The following is a 12600-nucleotide window of genomic DNA, read 5'->3' on the forward strand; positions in this document are numbered from 1 at the left end:
GTAAGCTGTAGATAGTGTGAGGCAGTACGATACAAAGAAGGAAATGTCACGGATTTGTCAGCTGCTGTATCGTTAATTCGAGCGCTCACAATTAGAAACGCAAGTTAGAGATGGTGACAATGTTAGAAGAATGCAGGCCTCGAAATCGTCGTGTGACACACACACACACACACACACACACACACACACACACACACACACACACACACACACACACGTTTGAGAAATATTCTTACAAACGTTGGGGACAAGTTCCACAAACCAGAAAAAGGAAAAAAGTTGATTACACATACGTCCGAAAATCCATCATTTTCGAGTTACTAATGAAAGTTAACGTTCAACGGCTTTCCAGGTAAACCCCAGCTACTTAATTTGACAATTCACCTGTTTGACTCATTGTACTCTAGATGGATTTTTGTTGCCAGGGTAACTTGTTTACATTCGTCAGTCCTATGTCTTCAACGTGTACATGTACTACAGGCAGTGGGTCTGAAAGTACTCTGTTCAAACATGGCGGGGTATTCATTTAATGACCAGGCAGATGATTTTGTGCGCCCGAGTGGATGGTAATGGACACGAGGCTACACGGCTATATCATACGGCGTTACCGGACCAGAGACAGCCGAGTCATCCAACCTTCGGTGCTGTGTGTGCCGAGACAGGATCCCAAGCACCACAGACCATGGATTGAGGAAGATCCCACGTTGTTCGTACGTCTCACCAGGAAGAGCGCATTGTAAGGGCTGGCGAAGAACAGTCGGGTATCAGCGCAAATCGAGCGGCTCTGGCATGTGGTACATCTCAAAGATCAGCGTGGAGGACTCTTCACGAGCAGTTCATGTGTCCGTATCATCTTCAACGTTTGCAGGCCCTTACGCCTGCCGATTATCCACCTTGGGAGAACGTCAGCGGATGCTTCGTTGCACGAACTGGCAATACGTTGTTTGTCTCTGCAGTTTTGTTTACGGACGAGGCAACAGGCAGAGATTGAATAAGAAATTTCCAAAAACCGCGTGTATGGGCCAATGGCAATCATCAGGCTGCAGTGCAGATTAGACACCAACACCAGTTCAGTATTAATGTGATTCAGAATAACCTCAGACACCTACTGGAAGATGTGCACCTGCAAGTGGGAAACTTGTGGTTTAGGCATGATGGAGCCCCAGCACATTTCAGTCTCACTGTCAGAGATGCACTCGCTCGCATTTACCACGACAGTTCGATGGGTAGAGGAGAATGGCCTACACGTTCCCCCGACATCAATCCGTTGGATTATCATCTCTCGGGACACCATAAGTGTCTATTCATCAGACCACACGGGTGCAGAGACTCTTCGTCGACGTCTCATGGAGGCCTGAGAAACCGTTGGGGAGTATTTGAAGGGGTGCGACAATCCATGTTTCGATCCGTGCATGCGTGTTCAGAAGGAAGGCGAGGACATTTCGAGCATTTGAGTTCTTGTATTGATGACCTCCAATCAGCTAAGTTGCAAAGTTACATTGTTGTTGTTGTGGTCTTCAGTCCTGAGACTGGTTTGATGCAGCTCTCCATGCTACTCTATCCTGTGCAAGCTTCTTCATCTCCCAGTACCTACTGCAACCAACATCCTTCTGAATCTGCTTAGTGTATTCATCTCTTGGTCTCCCTCTACGATTTTTACCCTCCACGCTGCCCTCCAATGCTAAATTTGTGATCCCTTGATGCCTCAAAACATGTCCTACCAACCGATCCCTTCTTCTAGTCAAGTTGTGCCACAAACGTCTCTTCTCCCCAATCCTATTCAATACCGCCTCATTAGTTACGTGATCTACCCATCTTATCTTCAGCATTCTTCTGTAGCACCACATTTCGAAAGCTTCTATTCTCTTCTTGTCCAAACTAGTTATCGTCCATGTTTCACTTCCATACATGGCTACACTCCATACAAATACTTTCAGAAAAGACTTCCTGACACTTAAATCTATACTTGATGTTAACAAATTTCTCTTCTTGAGAAACGCTTTCCTTGCCATTGCCAGTCTACATTTTATATCCTCTCTACTTCGACCATCATCAGTTATTTTACTCCCTAAATAGCAAAACTCCTTTACTACTTTAAGTGTCTCATTTCCTAGTTTAATCCCCTCAGCATCACCCGATTTAATTTGACTACTTTCCATTATCCTCGTTTTGCTTTTGTTGATGTTCATCTTATATCCTCCTTTCAAGACACTGTCCATTCCGTTCAACTGCTCTTCCAAGTCCTTTGGTGTCTCTGACAGAATTACAATGTCATCGGCGAACCTCAAAGTTTTTACATCTTCTCCATGAATTTTAATACCTACTCCGAATTTTTCTTTTGTTTCCTTTACTGCTTGCTCAATATACAGATTGAATAACATCGGGGAGAGGCTACAACCTTGCCTTACTCCCTTCCCAACCGCTGCTTCCCTTTCATGTCCCTCGACTCTTATAACTGCCATTTGGTTTCTGTACAAATTGTAAATAGCCTTTCGCTCCCTGTATTTTACCCCTGCCACCTTCAGAATTTGAAAGAGAGTATTCCAGTTAACATTGTCAAAAGCTTTCTCTAAGTCTACAAACGCTAGAAACGTAGGTTTGCCTTTTCTTAATCTTTCTTCTAAGATAAGTCGTAAGGTTAGTATTGCCTCACGTGTTCCAACATTTCTACGGAATCCAAACTGATCTTCCCCGAGGTCCGCTTCTACCAGTTTTTCCATTCGTCTGTAAAGAATTCGCGTTAGTATTTTGCAGCTGTGACTTATTAAACTGATAGTTCGGTAATTTTCACATCTGTCAACACCTGCTTTCTTTGGTATTGGAATTATTATATTCTTCTTCAAGTCTGTGGGTATTTCGCCTGTCTCATACATCTTGCTCACCAGATGGTAGAGTTTTGTCATGACTGGCTCTCCCAAGGCCATCAGTAGTTCTAATGGAATGTTGTCTACTCCCGGGGCCTTGTTTCGACTCAGGTCTTTCAGTGCTCTGTCAAACTCTTCACGCAGTATCATATCTCCCATTTCATCTACATCCTCTTCCATTTCCATAATATTGTCCTCAAGTACATCGCCCTTGTATAAACCCTCTATATACTCCTTCCACCTTTCTGCCTTCCCTTCTTTGCTTAGAACTGGGTTGCCATCTGCGCTCTTGATATTCATACAAGTGGTTCTCTTCTCTCCAAAGGTCTCTTTAATTTTCCTGTAGGCAGTATCTATCTTACCCCTAGTGAGACAAGCCTCTACATCCTTACATTTGTCGTCTAGCCATCCCTGCTTAGCCATTTTGCACTTTCTGTCGATCTCATTTTTGAGACGTTTGTATTCCTTTTTGCCTGCTTCATTTACTGCATTTTTATATTTTCTCCTTTCATCAATTAAATTCAACATTTCTTCTGTTACCCAAGGATTTCTATTAGCCCTCGTCTTTTTACCTACTTGATCCTCTGCTGCCTTCACTACTTCATCCCTCAGAGCTACCCATTCTTCTTCTACTGTATTTCTTTCCCCCATTCCTGTCAGTTGTTCCCTTATGCTCTCCCTGAAACTCTCTACAACCTCTGGTTCTTTCAGTTTATCCAGGTCCCATCTCCTTAAATTCCCACCTTTTTGCAGTTTCTTCAGTTTCAATCTGCAGTTCATAACCAATAGATTGTGGTCAGAATCCACATCTGCCCCTGGAAATGTCTTACAATTTAAAACCTGGTTCCTAAATCTCTGTCTTACCATTATATAATCTATGTGATACCTATTAGTATCTCCAGGATTCTTCCAGGTATACAACCTTCTTTTACGATTCTCGAACCAAGTGTTAGCTATGATTAAGTTGTGCTCTGTGCAAAATTCTACTAGGCGGCTTCCTCTTTCATTTCTTCCCCCCAATCCATATTCACCTACTATGTTTCCTTCTCTCCCTTTTCCTACTGACGAATTCCAGTCACCCATCACTATTAAATTTTCGTCTCCCCTCACTACCTGAATAATTTCTTTTATCTCGTCATACATTTCATCAATTTCTTCATCATCTGCAGAGCTAGTTGGCATATAAACTTGTACTACTGTAGTAGGCATGGGCTTTGTGTCTATCTTGGCCACAATAATGCGTTCACTATGCTGTTTGTAGTAGCTAACCCGCACTCCTATTTTTTTATTCATTATTAAACCTACTCCTGCATTACCCCTATTTGATTTTGTATTTATAACCCTGTAATCACCTGACCAAAAGTCTTGTTCCTCCTGCCACCGAACTTCACTAATTCCCACTACATCTAACTTTAACCTATCCATTTCCCTTTTTAAATTTTCTAACCTTCCTGCCCGATTAAGGGATCTGACATTCCACGCTCCGATCCGTAGAATGCCAGTTTTCTTTCTCCTGATAACGACGTCCTCTTGAGTAGTCCCCGCCCGGAGATCCGAATGGGGGACTATTTTACCTCCGGAATATTTTACCCAAGAGGACGCCATCATCATTTAATCATACAGTAAAGCTGCATGTCCTCGGGAAAAATTACGGCTGTAGTTTCCCCTTGCTTTCAGCCGTTCGCAGTACCAGCACAGCAAGGCCGTTTTGGTTAATGTTACAAGGCCAGATCAGTCAATCATCCAGACTGTTGCCCCTGCAACTACTGAAAAGGCTGCTGCCCCTTTTCAGGAACCACATGTTTGTCTGGCCTCTCAACAGATACCCCTCCGTTGTGGTTGCACCTACGGTACGGCCATCTGTATCGCTGAGGCACGCAAGCCTCCCCACCAACGGCAAGGTCCATGGTTCATGGGGGAAGAAAGTTACATTAATAACCTGAAAACGAAAGATTTTCAAAGACATGTTCTTTCGAATTTTTCACTTGTTTTGGTGTAAGGAACCTCAAAAAAATGTTCAAATGTGTGTGAAATCTTATGGGAGTTAAGTGCTAAGGTCATCAGTCCCTAAGCTTACACACTACTTAACCTAAATTATGCTAAGGACAAACACACACACCTATGCCCGAGGGAAGACTCGAACCTCCGCCGAGACCAGCCGCACAGTCCAGGACTGGAGCGTCCTAGACCGCTCGGCTAATCCCGCGCGGCCAAGGAACCTCACATCTTCCAAATATTTCGTTCGTTGAAATTAATGATGCTGAAGGAACACTGACAATTGCTGACATAGTTCGTTTACAGCCTGTCGTTAAGATTATATTATTTTTAAAAACAGTCTATGAGCTCAGATGAGGGTATACATTTACGCAATGGTAGACTTATTAATATATAGAAGTTCTGCTCTCTGATTAAGGATTAAGATTCCTCACATAGAACTTAGAAGAAAAGATCATACAAGGGTAGATGTCCAAACTTCTAGTTTCCAAGCTACAACACAATTACGGGTACTGGAAAATTTGCGTAGTTCGTGGACGATTATAACCGCAACGTAAAGGATGTTGGGGAAGTTACGGCAGACAGTTTGATGTACGACAGTCGCAGTGCACCAAGCCTCAAAACAAACCGAAATTTGCCTGAAAAAAAGCCGTATAAGCTTCGGGGCATGCGGTGCTCGTAAAATACTCAGTAACTTGTCGCTGCCTTACGCTACCAGCTTAGTAGGGAATTAAGCTAACATTGTTAATTTAAATTTCCTTGAGAGGGTAATGAAACCAAAGATTCTTTTGCAAACGTTACGCAGAAAGCATGAGATCTGTCGAAACTAAACGCATACCAGCACTTTTAGTTTTGTAGTAGGAAGCGTAGACAGACAAAACGATTTGATTGTTCATTTTATGCTGTGATATTTTATAATATCTTGAGGCAAAATTTAGTGAAACGTCAGTTTTTTTTGTAAGTGGACGGACAAGGTGTTTTGGTATTAAAGAACGAGTTTAGGGAGAAAGAGAAATGAATTGTCGCAGCGGGCGTGTGCTGTAGTAGTCCACGTGGCTTCTATTGGCCAATTTGAGGCCGTTTCCAACTTTGATGGACGGCAGGCTTCCTATATCACTTCATTCGTCTCCGCCGGTGTGGTATGTAGTAAACCGTTGCCGTTCCAACCCTGTGTGTTCAGCGTGCCAGTGATGAGTAGGTAATTCTTAGCGCGGACGATAAGGAAGAGGAAGTGATGCGGAGACGCGCACCCAGTTGTTTCCCCGGCGACCGCGTGGCTAGTGCCTGCCGCGGCCGTGCGGCGGCGCTCGCGTCGCCGCCACGGAGTCCGGAGCGGCGGCTCTGTTGCGCCGCTTACCAGTGGCTCTCGCGAAGCGAACGGGTCGTGTGGACGCGGGCCGTGCCGTGTCGTCGTGCGCTCCTGCGGGACCGGTCGTGTGTGCGCTCTCGCGTGCGTAGCGCTGTGGTGCGTGGCACGCGTTGCGCTGACAGTGCGTGTGGGGAGCGGTCGTCGCGTCGCGCGCCCTCGGGGGCCATGGTGGTGGCTGCCGGACCCGCGTTATGAAGTCGTCCAGCCGGCGCCTGCACCACGTGTATTCGCCGTACGAGTACCCCGCAGCGGTGACCGCCTACTACCAGCGACCCGCCGTCTACTACATGCAGCCGTCCTACTACCTGCCCACCGCGCCCTCGGCGCAGACGCCCTACATGGTTCCAGGTACTTGCTCTCTCTCTCTCTCTGCGGCTCTCAACCCGTCCCCACCTATTGTTGTTTTGCACTACCGTTAGACGTCGAGTAAACAAACCGGGGGATGTGGCAAGATGCGTCGGGTCTTCCTGGGCTGTAGTGTCCCACTACTCTTCTTAGAACAGATGATCGGCAAAGGATAAAGTCTTTGGAATCTCTCTTCTTAAACAGGAGGTTCGTGAACAGTCTTAACAGATAGCAAGTAGCACAGATCGGAAGCTGCCTGCGGAGCTTCCAGTGTGATTGTTGGGGAAACTGCTTCGCTTTCAGCGTTTCTGCCACTAATAATTAAATAAAAATTACGTAGTGTGCTCCCAGTTCCCACCGTATTTTTTGTAATTTATATACGATGTATGCGTATTATAGTCACTAAAATACTCTTATGAGGTCGTTGCCGTTGCCGGTACTGGTACCGAAAGATAAGTTGACACACACACACACACACACACACACAGCCCGCGCGTGATCTTGTGTATTTGGGGGGCGGGGGGATGGCGACCTGTATGCACTTGGGCGTAAATGTAGGCTTCTATTCGGAAGATAAACGTTTAAATTCCCGGTTGGCCTACTGATTCCTCGTTTCCCGTGCCTTAGCCGAAACGCATCAGCCGAATGGCGGGATTGCCCGTCAAGCAGACCAGCAAAGCTCCCATTCCACTCTCTTCAAATTAAAAATTCATTACTTTGCTAGTGTGTTGTTTGTGTTCCGACAAAATACATTGGCCGTGTTTACCGTGTGGTCACTGCCAGAATGTGGACCGACTGACCGAATTTACCGAGTGGTTCAAATGGCTCTGAGCACTATGGGACTTAACTTGTGATGTCATCAGTCCCCTAGAGCTTAAAACTACTTAAACCTAACCAACCTAAGGACATCACACACATCCATGGCCGAGGCAGGATACGAACCTGCGACCGTAGCGGTCGCGCGGTTCCAGACCGTAGCGCCTAGAACCGCTCGGCCACCGCGGCCGGCTTTACCAAGTGGTTAACGTGTAACTCGTGCTCGCAGCGAGGTTTACGTTGTAGCAAAATTTTTATCACATTTTTCGTAAATTACTTACGGCTGATTGGGTTCCTCACCGTAAATTTCCGGCTTTTCCTCTTTCCTGTTCGTGTCGAACTGGCCTAATTCTCAGCGAGACAAAAGTTTGTGTGTTTTGGTCGACGCGAAAGTGTTACGTGGTCGTAAAAAAATTGTGCTTCCGCGAGAGGGTATGGCAAGTGTGCTGCTAATTGGGCTAGGGGATCTTCAAAATGTTTCTTTGGTAACTTTCTTCGGTGCTAAGAGTCGCGGCGACAGAGGTGCTTGGCGGAATTGTAGAAGCCAGCTTCGCGTGGAGCGCTTCCTCGTGCCGCGTCGGTTTCTGGAAGCGCGGTGTTCGGGGAACGCCTCCGAGGTTGCCGCGCGCTGGGGAAGCGGAGGTAGGCCGCCAGCCGCCGAGTGCTGCGCCAGCGGTAAAATGCGGGGACTTTCACCAAATATTCGTAGTGTCGCAAGGACGGCAGCGGCGGCGGCGGCCGCGTCGGAAGAGAGCAGAGGGGTATTGCGCAACTGGCGGAGCACCTTGCACAGCTCGAGCGCCTCCGTAAAGGCGGCCGGGAAAGTACGCACGGGAGGCCGGACTGCTTTTTCTGCGCGCTCAGCGCCAGTGCTCGCACAGAAATGCGATCCGCTGACCGAGTGACGGCGCGGCGCGCTGGACGCATCGGCCGTGACGCAACGAGGTGACGCCGAGTGGCCAGCGAGCGAACTGGCCGGAGGGCGCGGACCTCGCGGCTGTGGCGCGAATCCAGAGCGCCGCCGTCCGGCCCGGGTGTTCGCCAACGGCCGCAGGGAAACGCTCACGGGACAGTGTGTGTGTGGCCCGTCGGTTGGCTGTGACACGCCACGAATCTGAGAGTATTGAAGAATACGATACTAAGAGTCAGTTTCGAGCCGTGAACCGGTCAAGACAACTATTCCTCAGCTCTACTGTAACTGCCGGCCCGTGTGGCCGAGCGGTTCTAGGCGCTGCAGTCTGGAACCAAGCGACCGCTACGGTCGCAGGTTCGAATCCTGCCTCGGCCATGGATGTGTGTGATGTCCTTAGGTTAGTTAGGTTTAAGTAGTTCTAAGTTCTAGGCTACTGATGATCTCAGAAGTTAAGTCGGATAGTGCTCAGAGCGATTTGAACCATTTTTCTACTTTAATTCTCTACTTACGAGGTCGTATAATCACACGTATTTTATCAAGTACCGATACTTACCCCTGAGTTCCTTTTACTATGGTGTTAGCTTTCTTATTATCGTCAAACACAGCACTTGAAAAGTATCAGATCAGAGTGGCGAAGACACCTGCTTTCAGCATGAACTGTACAGTGCAAATAAATAAGATTTTCATAACATGTTCGTGTCTGCCCATGCGTCACCAACTGAAAACGTCACTTTCCGTCCTAAACGAGACCTCTGGCTGCGCTACAATTCGATCTGTCACCACGCCCTTCATTCCAGTCCAGAAAATTCTACCGACCGGCTGTCAACGGCCGGAGAACGACGGCAGTCTCGGGAATTTTAATTGTTACCGGAATTTCTTAGGTCGAGATAGATTCGGAGATTCGCATTCTGCGACTATGCATTGACGTCAGCTCTTTGCTACAAGGAAAATTTGTGCCAGACCGGGACTCGAACAGGGGTCTCCGCGTATCGCGAGCGGTCGCCTTAATCAGTTTGGTTATCCGACCAAGTCTACAGGACCGATCCAGATTTGCACGTGTCACGTAGTTGGGTCGGATGCTAGGCGACTCTTTTAATACCTCTTACTGCTTGGTCGTTAATTCTCGTGCGTTGACAGGCAATTAACACTTTAGGCCAGACTAAGGCGTTATTTTCCACTCTTACAGTGCATTTTCGCCTTTATAAAATACTTGTATAGTATATTGAGAATAATTCTTGAAGCAGAATCGGCTTGAGAAGCTTCCTACTAAATATCTTCATGTGCTCTGGACGAGACCGAAATGTGTACTTAAGACATTGTCATGCTTGTCCACGACTTTACGCTTGTTATTACCAGTGTGGTGCAAGAGCTTATCTTCCGCATTTGAGACGCTGAATGCTGCGACTGTCGCCACAGTTGAGAATAAGCATGGAGAAAAGACCAGTATCTCCAGTTTATTTTCAATTTGCCTATTTCAAGTTTTCAACAAGTACGTCGGACCCAAACAAGCGCGGTGGATGGTGATGTAAAGAGCGCGCACGTTACCGCCTACGAAGTACTGCATGCAGTAACAGACACTTTGCTGTAGTTTTTTTTTTTTCTCCGTGCTCCCTTCAGTAGCTGATTCTAACAGTGCCTGTTTCCAACACTGAAAATGCAACGGCCCGTACGTTTTTCACTAAATAATTTGCTGTAAATGCCACAGTTCACGAGCCTGCAGAGGCTTTTGATTGTTGGCTAATGGTAGGAATTGCATTGGATCCTGTTTGTTTGTATCCGCGTTTGTTCTCATTTCACACTGCTGTTGTAGCACCCGACGTAAGTGCAAAGGATGAACTCTCGTATCGTATTTGTAGAAGTATCAGAACCATAAATTATTAGTGAGAACTGTTGGATTCGCCGGGGAACACGTGTCTCTCTAAGTTTCTATGGAAGGCTCAAAGTTTGTTTGTAGCATGCGTACCACAACTTGTGGGAGTGTTGGTTGTGCTTTAACCGTTCGTCGTATATCTCTAGTGAATGAGACCCCCATCACAAGCAATGTCGTTCGTAACATTTACCGTGAGCGACGACTGCCTCGATTCAAAGACCGGAAGGAGCGTTTGACCGTGGAATCTTCGTATTGTTCTGTGTAACCTTTCTTCAGCCTCGGCTGGCCTTTCAGCCGTAATGGTACTTTCGACGTATCCAGTAAAAGTTTTTTCTTGTCCCTTTTTTTCGTAGTTCGGTTCTCCGTTTCTGTGTGAACTAGATCTTGAACAAAAATATTGAAAGTTCAAGATAAATGATTACCTGCAGGCTTTCGTCTTGCGATCCTCGGTTGGCTTGTAACTACCTTTTCTGACGTTTCACGTGCACGATTTGTTGGCATTGTTGAAATTGATCCTCCATTGTTGGTGGCGGGGACGAAAACCTCAACAATTTTGTGCAGTAGGGCTGGTCAGTTACGGAAGTCGTAAGATGATAAAAAGTTTACTTTTTTGTTAAAGGGACTATACTTCCAAAAAAAAAAAAAAAAAGACACTCGTAATAGGTTAATGCTTATGTTTGTAAATATTCAAGGTATGGCTGATGTATACTAGATCACATTTCAGTCATTTGTTAAAATTATGTCTTAAGTCGTGTGTAGTACGCTGTGATAGTCGTATTTGCACTGCAGACGCTCTCGTGGAGGGCCGCAGTTCGTCTGACCTCTGAACTACGCCTTTAACCCTAGAGTACTAAACCTTGAGAGAGTTAAGATTGCAGTTAGTAGCAATTCGCGGTTCCCACCCATCTTGTATTGTCAATATAGGGTGTAAAGCAGAATTTTGTACTCTACTTTGTATGTGAGATAACATTGGAGACATAATTTGTAGTTTAAGCACTAATTAATTATGTCTTCCTCTGAATAACATATGGAGTTACAAAATTTACGGTGGTTTTGCAACAATGCAACATACCGCCCACTTCAGTGATGTGTGGATAACAGTGCACAGATTTATTTACGTGTAACTGACAACCCCTACGAATTTCACTGTATTCGAGTAAGTTATTTCAGAAAGATTCTTTCCGTCGTGTTCGTGGTGATGGACGTTGTAGCGTCATGCATCTTCGCGATTCTCAGTATTTGGAAATTAACTTCAGTCACTGCTGCTGTTACGAGAGGGGTTGAGGGGAGGGAAATATTGCGCCCGTATGACCACGAACGCACCTGTAGTTCAGGAAAAGAAGCGGCCGAAGGTTGGCGCATGCGCGATGTTATTGCATACGTCACCCTGCGCGCAGCAGTGCCGGTCTTCCACGCGAGACTGCTAGAACGGGCCGCTCACCTGACCGCTAGGAACTTTCTTTCCGCGCGGTTGGCAGCGCGGCACGTCCTTGGCGGGCTCGCTAGGCGGAATTGTTTACCGTGAGCGTGTGTCGTAAGAGAGTTAGATAAACAGTACGGGCAGCGCGCGGTGTGTCGTCACGGGCCCTAGAAGAGCGGCAGGCGGGCAGGTTGTGCGATGGGACCACTGCATAGTACCTAACGTGCCGGAGGACTGTGCGACAAGGTTGCAGCTGTTTGGTCGTCGTGGCGGGCGACTCCGGTGGGCGTAACCCTTTGCCTGGAAGAATTTCGTCTTCTGAGTTGAGCTTCATGGCAGCTATTTTTTCTGTAACATCGTTTTTGTTAATGTAACTTCTGTCCAAACTGAGTTACTTCTTTTCGACGTTTTACAGTAGCAGACGCCCTCTGCCTACAAATGTTGCCAGTCTAGCTGCGTACGTGAAACTGTGTGACAGTACTCTGAGCGGACGGCCGCGTATGACAACCGTCGAGGCTCGTCGAAATCGGGTTGATGAAATCATCGTCGGATAATACAGACACAGCTCCCCCAGGTATGTAAGTGTGGGGGTGTGAGGAGAGCGTGTACAGGCCACCATTGGAGAACCGCGGAACAGAAAACTGTGAAGTGTGGATGCCTCGATCTAGTCTGATAAGTTCGTCAGTCCGATTCCGGTGAGTCTCGTCGGTTGGTCTCCACGGTCTGCGTCACACTCCTTCAGGTTAGCAGCACCACTTCCTTCATCACGAGCACGAACAACACGACGTCGTGTGTATGTAATCACCACAGCACACAGCATTCATTCATTCATTCTATAGGTTTAAATTGGAGGCACGTTTTCTGCTGTTTACCTTCACGCACAGACGTAGTTAAGTTACACATCGCCATGTTACACGCTACAATTAGGAAGGAGCCCTCCAACTTGAGTTAGCGCAGGCGAGGCGTCGACAGAGTAATGCACGAGAGACGTCATACCTCAGCCGATAC

The 12600-nt window shown here is 46.8% G+C and overlaps 1 protein-coding gene across 17 annotated transcripts in view; it reads left to right on the forward strand.

The window, feature by feature from the left end:
* Positions 1-12600, forward strand: part of LOC126195116 (CUGBP Elav-like family member 2) — a 1269424-nt gene that overhangs the window by 1052395 nt on the left and 204429 nt on the right. The window contains exon 1 of one of the 17 annotated variants that reach the window (XM_049933605.1): positions 6233-6576. The exons of the other annotated variants lie outside the window; for them this stretch is intronic. Within the exon in view, the coding sequence (XP_049789562.1) occupies positions 6420-6576 (157 nt within the window). The 5' untranslated portion in view covers positions 6233-6419. Of the gene's footprint in view, positions 1-6232; positions 6577-12600 lie in introns of those variants that run through there. 17 annotated transcript variants of the gene reach the window in all.

This window comes from Schistocerca nitens, chromosome 7 (genome assembly GCF_023898315.1).
Source record: "Schistocerca nitens isolate TAMUIC-IGC-003100 chromosome 7, iqSchNite1.1, whole genome shotgun sequence".
NCBI classification, from domain to species: Eukaryota; Metazoa; Arthropoda; class Insecta; order Orthoptera; family Acrididae; genus Schistocerca; species Schistocerca nitens.